A 12483-nucleotide genomic window follows, 5' to 3' on the forward strand; every position below is an offset into this window, starting at 1 on the left:
AGCGAGAAACAAGCTGAGGATCGATAGCCCCCGGAATCCTTACTACTATTCTTTCATGACCTTGATCTTGTACGATCCGGATGATGTGAAGGATTCTGAGGGCAACTCTGACAGCGAGTCTTAGAGTATCAACAACCCTTGGAGCCTTGTTGACGATAATGGGTTCCTTGAGGGTCGCACTCGCGACATTAACGTTGCTGTCAAGGGTCACGACAGATGGAATAATGAAAGGAGGCTCCCAATTCAAGAGCGTCTGTTCGGCAGTTGGTGGATATTCTTGGCTTGGCACTCTGCTCACCTCAGCCGCATCCTTGTTCTCGATCCTTAGCTTCGCAGCTTTGTCTCAGGCTAGACCAATGGCAAAGGCTAGAGAGGATCAACCCCTGCTACGGGATTCAGCCCTATACCTGGGTGGGCGCCACTTTGTTTTGTATTCGCAGCGGTAACCGATTACTATTGGGGGTCCTTGGGTCCTAATGGGCTGTGCTAGGTGTTGTTGGTCTGTTTTTAGATATGCATACAATATCTTGAGGCTGGGCAACCCTTGATAATAGAAGCCAGTCTATATTGTCTGTTCTTCCCATATTTTCTCGATCGTCTTCAGTAAACAGTAACTTGTTTCCTTCATGTCTCGATAAGAATTCATTCACTCCTTGCCTGTCCCAAGGAAAGAGAATCGCCGCTGCCATGTACTCTCATCAGGCTGGCGCCAACGCGCGCTACGAGCCTCAAGCCACAGACGATGCATCTTGGGACACCGATTCAGAGAAGTTCCCCTCCGGCAAGAAAAGGACCTTTTACCGCCCTACAGCTCTACGATGGTACTTTATCATAGGCCAGATAGCCTTTCTCATGGCTGTCATGGGACTAGTCATCTGGGCACTGGTAGAGATGCCCAACTCAGATGGAACAGCAAAGATCATCCATAAAAGAAGCAACAATGACAACCCCAATTTCCCACGAGACGATGCGGCAATGACTCCTGAGGTAGCAAGGCAAACAAGACTCGCAACGACCTACATCGTGAGCGACGTGTCTACTGTCGTTACTGTACCAGGTACCACAGGCAAATATACCACCACGATCGAGACCACAGAGTACAGTACGCACTGGGATCTTACCACGACAGTAAAGGATGGCACGACCATGACAAGCGTAGACTATACCGTGATCCCAACAAAGGTCGTCACCGAGGTTGTCACTACCAAGCCGGGAGAAGCAACAGAATCCGTCTTCACAAGTATCAGTGTGGGCTACTCAGTCGTCTATCCCTCAGGCTCTGACTCCGCTGCCCCTGGTACTATCAGCTATACCAATGCTATAACAGTTACCCAGGCTTATTCTCTTCCTGGTGCGGTAACCACATATACATCCACTCTGGAAGGCGACAGGACGGAGACTATCTACACTACTATCGTAGAGGATGGCGAGACAAAGACTTTGTCGCATGTCATCACTGAGGCGGCCCCTACTCAATACGAGAGTGTTGGAGAGACGACCGCATCAGCGAGTACCTATGTCTCATATGGTAAAATCACTATTACGTCTGTCTACACAGACCAGAAACCTATTGCAAAGCCAAAACCAACAGAAAAGGCGAAGCCCACCGTTATCGATGTCGTCACTGTCGATGACGACCACACAGTGAAGAAGGTTGAGAAGCTGGACCCGACAACTTATGTCACTAGGGTCAAGGACACAGAGACGGTCGAGGTTGTTGTTTCTCAGGAAGGCGAAACATTTGTCAGCGAGATCAAAGCTTTCGAAACCACAGTCGATGTCGTTGAGACTGGAGTTGATGGACTGCTCACAACTAACCAAGTCGTCTCAACTAAAGCCGCATCTTTAGCAACAATCATCAAGTCTGCTGCGCCTACGACAATCCTGTCGACCAAGTCAACCGACAAACTCAAGACGATAACGTCCGAACGAACAGATTCCTCGACGATAATTTCGACAATCAGGGGCAAAACGAGAACATACGAAAAGACCACGACAATCGCTCCCACCGCGACCGATGATGCATCAGAAGCTGGAGCAACTGGCGGAGTAGTCAAGACTGTGGTTACAGTATATGAGCTCGATGCTGGAAAGTACTTCCTGGGCAAATTTCTTCCTCCTATTCTTGCAGTTATGCTATCGATTCCTGCAAGAGTCATTGACTACAATGCCCAACTCTTCCAGCCCTTCCACGCCTTGAACCGGGTCGACGGTGCTATGGGGCCGGAGTCGATGAACCTTCACTTCGGCGGCTGGGCAGCAATTGTAGAGCCTTTCAATGGTCTTGTCGATGGTCATCCTGTGCCTTTCATCACGATGCTTATCGTTTTGTTCTCTGCGCTTCTGACGCCTCTGGCAGTCGAAGCTGTTGGTTTCAAGATGCACGGTCAGTGCAAGATTAACGCCTATGAGGGTTGTGCTCCAGCCCTAGGTGTCTCATCGTTATCTTCCCGAATTCTTCTCGCAGTTCTAGGCTTAATGATTCTACTACTGTGCGGCTTGCTATTCTTCCTTCGAAACTTCCACACTGGGCTGTACGCAAACCCCTGGAGTGTTGCAGGAGTTGCATCACTGGCCTCGAACAGAGATATCAGACCGCAGCAAGATTCCGAACGTAGAATCGAAAAAGAGATGGCAGAGAAGCGATACGGCTTTGGCTTCTTTGAGAGCCGCGCAGGTCAAACAGAGTATGGCATTGTTCTCTACGACGACGCGGGAGAGAACCTTCAGCATAATCATCCACTTTCAGAGTCGAGTTCTGTGGGCGCGCAGGCAGTCAGCAAGGGGCGAAGAAATCCATTCGTCGTGCTCGGACTCGCGTGGCGTTTAGTGTTTTTGCTGTTCCTGCTTGGGTTGATGGTATTCCTGCTTTACTACCACCTCACGCTTGACAAGTCATCATCATTCAAGAACTTCATGAACAGCCAGACTTTTGGTGTTAGGTTCTTGTTTGCCGCTTTCGGAGTTATCATATCCTTCAGTTGGACTGCATTCTTTATCAGTAAGTTCTCACCGACACACTCTGTTTGAGCTGAAGCTAATTTAATAAGCTATCGCTATGGTTGTGCCATATCAAGTCATGTCGCATGGCCCTCAGTCAGCATCCAACTCGGTTCTGCTCACACGCCCAACAAACCCTTTCTCAGGCTTCTGGTCTGCCGTCAAGCATGGACAAATCTTTCCTGGCCTAGTAGCTCTAATGGCCATCTTTTCCGAGTTCATGCCGATCCTTCTCGCCAACATCCCTTACTCGCTGTCGCAAGTGCGCGTCTCACACGATATCTGTGCACGACTTTCTGTTGGCATTTTGGCTCTGATGGCAATAGCCATTCTTCTCAGCTTCATCGTCCGCTGGCCTGATATGCCAGTTGATCCTCGTTCCATCGCTGGAGCCATGTACTACGTGAGCGAGAGCAATATGGTAGATCACTTCAGTGGCATGGCGGACATGGATGGGGAGGAGCGTAAGCGGCGTATTCGAGAATTGGGAGGAACATACTTATATGGAGAGCTAACGACACGAACGGGTGAGAAGAGACCTGCTGTGGAGTGGGATGATCATACGCTGGGCGTTGATCCTTTGATGTCACAGCGGAGGAAAGATAATATCCAAGTCAGGCATGACAGCATTGATACAGGATATTATGGGCATCGATCATGATTTATGAAGTCATTATGAATTGGGAGTGCATACAATACACGGATTTGGGTTGGGAAAATGGAATGGCAACTTGGGTATTATAGGGAGCATTCTGGAGTTTCTTTAAGCAACAAAAACGCATTTCATTTTTGGACTTCTTCAACGCGAAGGTGATAGGTTAACTTTTCTGTCAGAGACTTGCAAGCCCTTGACCTTCGCCTATTCTTCCTCCAACTCAGGGTAATGTCGCCAGATTCCCTCCGAGTACTTCTTGCGCCTGTCACTCCGAAGATATTTGCTAATGTTAGGCCTCTCCTTAACAGCGTCGTATAACTTGAAAACGCCGTCGTATTCACCAGACTTCTTCAACGCCTCGGTAGACTTAGGGAAGGCAAACTTGGTGCCATCAACAGCCTGGTGGTTGGTCAGCAGCTTGAAGAAGAACTTGATGGTCATTGTGTAAGTGTCACTTGCCTGGAAAAGGACGAGGTCTGCATAGGTCAAGCTGTCGCCATATAGCCATGGCCCCTCACCACTGGTTTTGGCGTCAAGCACTCGCTGCATGTATTTGAAATACTTGGGGAGGCGCTCCTTGATGAAATACTTGGACTTTTTCTTGGACTCCTCCTTCTGGTCCTCGTAGTAGAGACTAATGGCGATAGGATGATGAGTATCATGGAGTTCATTGACAAGACCATCGAGAATCGTCAAAACAATCTCATTGAGATGATACACGCCGTTTCCTTCTCTAGGCGCCAGACCAACCCTTGGAGCGACGTATAGAAGAATGTTGGGTGTCTGAGAAATGAGCAGGTCGCCGTGCTTGAGAGCTGGGGGAGCTAGAGCAGGTGGGTTGTGCTCGTCGCCAACGTTGTCTGTAGAAGTAAGACTCTTGACTGCGTTCATGCCCTTCTCTATGTTCTGTGCAACGTCTGAGTATGGGACACCAGCTTCTTCGAGCACAAGGCGAACGAATTCGCCGCGACCGGGAATAACTGGCCAGTAGATGAGCACATAGGGAGCATCGTCATCGGTTTTGACACGCTTGGGATCTGGTTGAGACATGGTGGTGATGTTCTAATTTAGGGGTTGATGTGAGAGTTGAAATGATGAAAGTGAGGAGAATTGGAATTCTTAAATAAATGATATTACATAAATAAATACGACGGTCTTGGTAGGAAGGAAGCTCACTTCAGCTCACCTGCGTCGGAGCGGGATGCGGGATCGGATGCGGAGGAGTGGGGCTCTTCCTTTGCGAGCCAGCCTCTCAATGCAAACCATAACCAACCCTTTGTGTCAAGATGATGTAAGTATTGATTTTATATGCATTGTTATTAACAGTCGCGCATAATTGGAGCTATACATCGTTTTTGGCTCCTTCACTGACACTCAAGTCTCCTCATGACAAACTCGGCCGAGAATAGGTACGTAGGATCCGGAGCTGAATCCGGACGGCACGGCACGGACGGGTGGGGATGAATGGAATAGGCGGGGTCGGAGCTCAACATGAGATCATGTACAAAACGTCAGTAGTTTGATGTCACTCTTTGGTTCACATGTCGTATGATGCCAAGTATCTATTTACCCATTCGTTGAGCTATCGTACTCCTTCATCGCACTGAATTACTTGGTCTCGTGTTACTGGTGTTGAGGGGAAAAGCCGGGAATAAATACTTGTTCTGTCTTCACAATCGATAACTCCATTGCTACATGGACAAAATCTCCGATTTCTTGGCATGGAGAGGGCTTGAGGTTTAATACAATCAAGCTTTGCCCTTGCAATTTGACTTTTAGCTAGTGAAAATTCTCGTGGCCATGGAATGTGTAATGGCTAGAATTGTATGATCTCGTCTTGTCTTCTCATGCTTTCACAGACACACGAGGATGCCATTCAACTTGGCGGTGGGGAGCAACAGTTGGGCAAAACGAAAAATGTTTACACTTAATCATATCGTGCTAAATATAGCCAAGTTCTGTTTGAATCCTTTTTTGGTACCTAGACCTTTATCCATAGTGCCCGTTCCTGCTTCGTAAAGCGTATCCAAATCCCACCCAAGTTTCAATAACGCCATTATATGTCAAATTATCATGCCTCGTCAATTTGTAGGCCAAGATCTAGGTTGTGGTCTCGGTGGCCATGTGTCCATCTCGAGTGACGACGCTCCACTATCTGAGCTCTTTTGTCGTCTAGCATCGTTGTAGCCCCCTTCAATATCGATATGGTCGTCTTGTATCCTAACTCCCTTGGAGTTTCGTTGTAAACTATCGGTCCAGTTTCGGGAGTTCTTCTTGGGGCTGGTGACGGTGGTGACGACACCTGGACCTGTGCCGGGTGGGTAGGCGTGAGAGTTCGTCTTGTTGTAGTAGCTGCTGCTCTTGGATCGGAACATGCTTCGAAATAGGGGTCGAAGTGCTGGTACACTGCCGCAGATAACTCCAAGGTTGGCCTCTACGGCAGTCCAAATCCAGAGGTGGAAGCCCTCCCAGGTGACATCGTAGGTTTCATCGGTAACATAGTGGGTGTAGTACGCGCGCATAGAGGCCGCAAAGACAACGACTAGACCGAGAGAGAAGACGACAATGAGGGCGACTCGTTGCGAGAGAGGTAGTTTTAAGTGGAAGAGTGTTTGTAAAGGAAGGGCGCAGACAAGGAGATCAGTGATGACAGTGGTAATGGCTTGGCTCCTACAGACATTGTTAGTGATGATCAGGGGTGATTCAAAATAGTGACTTACAGTACACTAGGCCCTTCAGGACGGCAACTGTCACCCCCATCCAGCTTCCAGTATGCGGAGGTTGGATTGCATTGTGTCCAAAGAACAATAAGAAAAATGAAGATGAGGGAAGTGACAAGAATCAGTGAGGCATAAGTCAAACGTCGAAGCCAGGATTTGGCCGGGGCAATACGGAGATACGAGACGAGGATAGAGTTCTTTGCCAGGCCCGAGGAAAATAGAAAGAGTGTCTGAGCAGCAAGTGAAACCTTTCGACCATTTTCCGCCTGAGACTTCTTCAGATCCCAGACATGGATATTCCAGCCGTAGAGCTGAGCTGCAAGAATTACACAGACAGTAACACCAATACCAAACACCTGAAAGTCCCACAAGTCAGCATTGGGGATGATCATCGTGGGTTGCACATGCAGCCGAGGTTGGGAGGGATATTTACCATAGCAGCCAGCATAAGCCAGTCATCGAGTCCATGCTTGTTGACTTTGAATATGCGGACGTACAGACGGGCCATGAGAGTCAAAATGGCAACAGACATGATAGTGACCTCGACAATGAGCAGTGTAGGCCCACGATGAACGGGGTTGTCATGGTTTGGCGGGGGCCATGAGGCCACCACCTCTGGAGGTGGATTGCGCATATTGTCACTGAGATCGTGAAATCAAATCCACGAGACGATCAAGAAGAGAGAGGCCCGCGGCAGCGGGTGCCAGAAGAAGAGGGAGCATGATTATAACTACTCTAGTGAGCTGATAGCAGAGATGGTTCGCCGTTCGCCTCCGCGTCGACCCGCCTCCACGCACGGAACCGTAAAGGGCAACTTGACACCCTTGAGATCCTCGTCGTTAAGCCCAAGAACCCAAGCCAAGACCCAAGAGTGGATTATACCGTACCTTACCTTGCTTGCGAGCTTACGGCCTCGCGTGACGGCGGGTTCCTGGTGATGGCTAAAATGGCTTACAGAAGGGAATGGGTGGTCGAATGCAAGAGCTAGGGGACCCTAGTTTAGCGGGTTGAAGAGAAAAAATCTCCAGAACAAGGGATCACTGAGACACAGGCACTAAGAAATGGAAATGGCGTCCGGGCTTCGGGGGAAACCCACGGATTTTGACATTCAGTTACCGACTCTGGACCAAGCTGCCGGGGCTAACGTTGGGGCCGGGGGGGGGGGGGGGGGGGGGCCTTAGGCTATTCGAGGTTTGGCTTCCGGGCGGAGCAGATCCACAGAGCAGCCGAGGCTTTTTACCTCAAGAGTCGATTGTCATTGAACGATCAGAGCCTGGGATGTCACAGCCGAGCAACAGGTCGGCAGGGCAGGGCCAGGGCTTTGAACCAACGGGCACTGGAAACCACACTTGTTTCGCAGCTGGCTCAACAGGTTTAGTTCAGGTCGGTCCGTTTTTTACGCTGGGTCTTGAAATCATTGGTTATCGATTTGACAACTGTTGACATATAACACAGATCTTATCAGAAAATTTTGTTGTTGCTTTTTATGGTCGGGTAGTTGTAGATCCAACGTCTATCGGGGAACTAACCAGCAACCTCAGCTATCAATCAATCTGCATGTCATGTCATGCATTCACACTTCAGAACATACTTTGATGCCATGTGGTTGTTCGGTCACTCGGGCACAAGCCTTATAACCTATTCAACGCCACGAGTACCTAATTATGAGAAAGAAAAATACACATTAGGCAGGTGGTCTCACATACAGGAGGTTCCAGAGCGCTGTTAACGCCACCGCATGTCAAACTCGATCACCTACCTACCTTACTGTCCTTCTCTGCAGGGTCAAGACTCAAGTCATCGGATGTCAAGGATGCAGCTGCCAGGGGTAAAACGTGAGAATTCTTCCTTTCTTGGTATTTGTCAATTATTCGCTCGGGTCAACGCCGCACTTGTGATCTCCAACGTGGCCTTGCTGACCACAGAACCAATTAAATGCAAATGCTGACCTCTTCAATCGAGTATACAGTGCTGATTACGAGAATATCCCACATGGGAGATTCACCCATCAATAGCTTACGGTGATGGTCTGAGGAACTTTTATAGAGCATACTATGTGTAACTCAAGGTTTCTAACTATCGATGCCGAAATTGACGTTTACGTCAAAACAGGTCAGTGCGACGCAAAATAATCTAGCTTGATCTAGAAGTTCATCTTGAAACGAGAACGTCTCTGAATAGGGTTCAAGTAGATATATCCGCTCGGTCCGCGTTTCTCATAACGGCTAGGTGAGTCCCGCCAGCTTGGACCTAATAAGCAAATTGGTAAATGATGAAATGAAGATCGATTCAGATAAGACATCTAGTTTTATGGTGATGAACACTTCTACTATGTAGTAATTCAAGACGATTCAGGTAATGTGGCATGAGAACTCCCGTAAAGGGTAGATCGTCATCTTGATCCGCCGTCTTGTTTAATTGAGTGACATACCACTACCAAAACTACCAAGAAAAGGCTTCATCTAAGAGCACATAGGCGCGGCATAAGGCGTTGCTCCTCACAATCTCAACAATGTCCCTACGCACCTCATCAGCCATACCAGGAGGTCCACACATGACAATCGCCAGCGCACCATCATCTTGCGCCTCAATCAGTTCTTGGGTCAAGATGCCCCTAAGATCCAAACGCTCCCCCACAACCGTTTCGACCTGCACACTCCTAGGCAGATCAGCAAGAGCAGGTGTTAGGGCTGTGATAAGGCCTTTCTTGCGGCTCGACCAGAAAAGCTTCGTGTTGCCCGGAGCACCTTGTCGAAGATATGGGAGACAGGCTGTAATGCCAACGCCTCCCGCAATACACAAAATGCCTTTGCAGTGCGAGAGTTGAGGTGAAATATGGCCGGAATGATGGTAAGGTCCTTCTATCATCACCCGAAGTTGAAGTGCTTGACACTGCTGGCCAGATACTCGCGATGCAAGTTTCTTGGTCATGCCCGTTCGGACCCGAGCATAGAAGACGGTAGACCTCCCCTCAGTTGCGCTAACAACTGAAGTGTTCTGGTCGATATTAACAGCCTTTTCAGCATCTGTCTCAGAACTAGGTGAGACTGTCACACTTTCCTCTTTGGCACCAGTTGTCGATGGCTGATGGCTGTTCTCACTAGTTAATGAGCCAGAATGTGCCACAGAAAAGGGATGAGTCTCCCAGAAACGCCACGAAAGTGTAGGAAAAGCAAGATACGCAACACCACCCTCCAGAGGCTTCCCATCAATCTCAATTCGGATATACTCTCCGTCAACATCTGAAATGGTCGAGATGGTTGCCTTTCGACTACCTTGCCAAGCCATGCGAACTAGTCGAACGACATGTTCCAGACCCCAAATACCTCCCACCACGAATGCAAAGATCTCGTAGCCCCAATTGTACTCATAAAGATACCAGATATGGTAGTAGTATCCAATGATGAAGAGAAGAGCTAAGATTATGTGCGATCCAAGAAAGAACTCGTACATCTTCTGCCGGACTGGCAGCAGGGAGCAGGGCAATATCGCACACACTGCCACTGTTCCTACAATACCCCAAATCCAGTACTCACGTATCAGTTCTTCTTCGTAGGTGCCTTGGATGACATAGTTGGCTAGAAGCATGGCAGAATGAACGATCGTATGGAAGATGGCCCAGTATCCAAGCCATCGATGCAGAAGAAGATATGTACTGTGACTCCAGTCCGTGACATAGAGAAGAATATTGTTGCGAGCTGAAAAGAGGAACAAAGCCACAACGTTTCCCATTGCCATGTCACCTGCGCGGTTGCCCACGATGCTGATTGTCTGCATCTTGAGGGAGGCAAAGCTAGCTTGAGGTTGATGGATTGTATATGGTCCAAGCCAGAGTAAGATGTTGAGAATGCTGATTAGCGAGATGTAGAGTGCTTGTCCACTATTGGGAACATGGCCAGCGACGGTTGGTTCACGATGTCGCTTACCGAACGCCGCCGGGATGACCAGAAATGATTGCCAGTATGTCCATCCTCGACTCTTAGTCAGGCTGGGTATGAACCTTAACAATGAGAGGACGACTGGGAGGAAGATGGCCACGAGAGTAATGGTGATGGTCATCGTTGTATGACCAGCCTCGTTGGTCTCGAAGTCATAGAGATAGTTATACTGGAGTTGCCAATCCTCAGGGCCGATGAAGCTGGTCTCATTGAGAGGATCTGTTCCGCCAGCGGTGATGGGTAAAGGACTTGAGACGTTGAAGGTTATAAGCCCCTCGTGTGAAGAGGTATCGTGACCACCATGGCGTCGGAAAATAGTAGTTCTCTTATGATGGCTACCGCTCTTGTGACCGGACGTCGAACTTGCGTTATGGGAGGCCATCGATTCGTCTTCCCTGGCGGCACTCAAAGCATCTTCATACGGCATAACAGGAACATATTCATAGTTTCCAATAGTTCCCGTTCCAAGATGCGATGCCCAATAGTCTTCAATGAGGCTCATAGAAGGATTTCCCGCAAGAGGACAATATGTGTCTATGCAAAGAGCCATAGTCTTAAGAAATACATGATCTTCCACAAAACAATCGGGTGGTGTCGTGACGGGATTATGGGCTGTACCATGATTCTCGGCCGATTCGGTGGGAGTACAGGAGAGTTGTTGTTTTCGGATAACTTGTCGACAGGCAAAGGAGCATGTTGGGTTATACATAGTCTTTCCCCAGCCGATAAGGCCTGTGCCATCGGCTTGGACGCCAATGGCACATAGTGTTAGGAGGGCTGATACAGCCACTCGCTTTGATTGAGCCATGGCTTTTGGGAGGTGATCTTACATTTTAGGTACACAGAGGTGGGCATCAGAAATCTTTAAATCTTTGCGAGCAGAGATTCGTTGGGGTGTTAACACGCCACAGTGAGCAAGTTTTGTCTTGGCCAGGGGACTATTTTGCTCAATTGGAAGTGGAAAAGAGCAAATGATCTAGTTCTTGGTTCTCTATCTAAACTGCCTGGGATAACTAGGATGCCCAGGGTCCAAGACATGAAGAACAGCAAGGTCAGAATGAAACGAGCCTTGATGAAAGAGGAGTTCTTTCGTATACTTGAGAGTGATTATACTCTCGACCTGAAGATTGTCGATCTTGAAAGAGATCGACAATGTCTATGTTGATGGTCTCTGTTTCTGCATGTTGTAGCGATAAGCATAAAATTAACTCGGATTTAAGGCCACCCACCCGCTCGTTAGCTAACAAATGCATGCTCCTTTAAGCGTAAGTGTCTGTCATCAACGGCCTGATAGGCTCGTTTATGGCGGTTGAGACCGTTGAGCTGGGAATGCCTGTGGTCTTGGCACGGAATGAGCACGTTTGAGAAGGTTTCCCAATCTGGAGCATATCCTTTAACCTGGTGGTGATTGGATCTTGTCTTGGAGAAACTCCTTCAAAAAGAGCATCTTATGGAATTATTTCTCCGGTCACCGCTTTTGTCTTGTTTAAATCATCTTACCAGCGGGTCTGATTTGGAGCTCCCGAATGGTTGTTTATGTGGCCCAGTAAATCATCGAGATACAAAGAAAGTCTCGATTTGAAAAAGATTGAAACCACATGTCAGACAAGTCTTCAGTTCGATGTCATGTTTGGTCACGGTCATACATAACTCTCTATCGACATATATGCCCGACTTGAGCGTGCCTTCATACCATAATTTGGTTTTGACATTGATGTCCAGACATCACATAACACCCAGCACGTAAACACTCGAGAGAATTTCTTATGCGCATTCTACTAGACTACTTCTTTCTAAAGTTCACTAAGAGTGACTACAGGTCGGAAGAAAGGATGTTTTCATTGATTATCATGGTATCATGGACTCTGTCACCTGACTGTACAACCAGTAGAGAATAGCTACCCTCGAGGCGAGGATGAAGTTCGATCGACACTTCTGTTATACAAAAGTTTGCTGACATTTCGGAAAGGAGTGTCAAGTTTCATTACATTATTGATAATGTTTAGTTACCAGGAAGAAAGCCGATAAGAACTGCGAGTCGCCCATTTGATGTTTAACATGAACTATCCAGCCGGCTAGGATAGCATTAGATCGAAGGTGAGTATTCCATACAGTGGGACCCCATCACAGCAATGCATCATAGCCATTTTTCGTTTGACATGCGCACTAT

The 12483-nt window shown here is 48.1% G+C and overlaps 4 protein-coding genes across 4 annotated transcripts; 1 reads left to right on the plus strand and 3 right to left on the minus strand.

The window, feature by feature from the left end:
• The first annotated feature begins 28 nt into the window (after positions 1 to 28).
• On the plus strand, positions 29 to 564 carry BKA55DRAFT_111371 (uncharacterized protein). Its single transcript, XM_046184720.1, has one exon. It carries the CDS (start codon positions 159 to 161, stop codon positions 444 to 446), a length of 288 nt encoding a protein of 95 aa, XP_046046568.1. The 5' UTR covers positions 29 to 158; the 3' UTR covers positions 447 to 564.
• Positions 565 to 3774: 3210 nt separating this feature from the next.
• Positions 3775 to 4860, minus strand: BKA55DRAFT_576413 (glutathione S-transferase). The gene is made up of 2 exons (XM_046193477.1): positions 4115 to 4860; positions 3775 to 4054 (listed from the first exon to the last, which is right to left on the minus strand). Exons 1-2 carry the CDS (start codon positions 4703 to 4705, stop codon positions 3860 to 3862), a joined length of 786 nt encoding a protein of 261 aa, XP_046046569.1. The 5' UTR covers positions 4706 to 4860; the 3' UTR covers positions 3775 to 3859.
• Positions 4861 to 5736: 876 nt separating this feature from the next.
• BKA55DRAFT_693297 (uncharacterized protein) lies at positions 5737 to 7009 on the minus strand (the record flags this gene model as incomplete). The annotated part of the gene is made up of 3 exons (XM_046199896.1): positions 5737 to 6325; positions 6376 to 6731; positions 6809 to 7009. 3 exons carry the CDS (start codon positions 7007 to 7009, stop codon positions 5737 to 5739), a joined length of 1146 nt encoding a protein of 381 aa, XP_046046570.1.
• A 1808-nt stretch (positions 7010 to 8817) lies between these two features.
• On the minus strand, positions 8818 to 11121 carry BKA55DRAFT_693298 (ferric reductase like transmembrane component-domain-containing protein; the record flags this gene model as incomplete). The annotated part of the gene is made up of 1 exon (XM_046199897.1): positions 8818 to 11121. One exon carries the CDS (start codon positions 11119 to 11121, stop codon positions 8818 to 8820), a length of 2304 nt encoding a protein of 767 aa, XP_046046571.1.
• Between the last annotated feature and the right edge of the window lie 1362 nt (positions 11122 to 12483).

The sequence above is a fragment of the Fusarium redolens genome (assembly GCF_020744475.1).
Source record: "Fusarium redolens strain MPI-CAGE-AT-0023 chromosome Unknown BKA55scaffold_13, whole genome shotgun sequence".
NCBI lineage: Eukaryota > Fungi > Ascomycota > Sordariomycetes > Hypocreales > Nectriaceae > Fusarium > Fusarium redolens.

Coding starts and splice junctions, on each gene's coding strand:
- BKA55DRAFT_111371 (XM_046184720.1), top strand. CDS start 159: ATGGGTTCCTTGAGGGTCGCACTCGCGACATTAACGTTGCTGTCAAGG.
- BKA55DRAFT_576413 (XM_046193477.1), bottom strand. CDS start 4,705: ATGTCTCAACCAGATCCCAAGCGTGTCAAAACCGATGACGATGCTCCC. Junction 4,055..4,114: donor CAGACCTCGTCCTTTTCCAG/GCAAGTGACACT, acceptor ACCAACCACCAG/GCTGTTGATGGCACCAAGTT.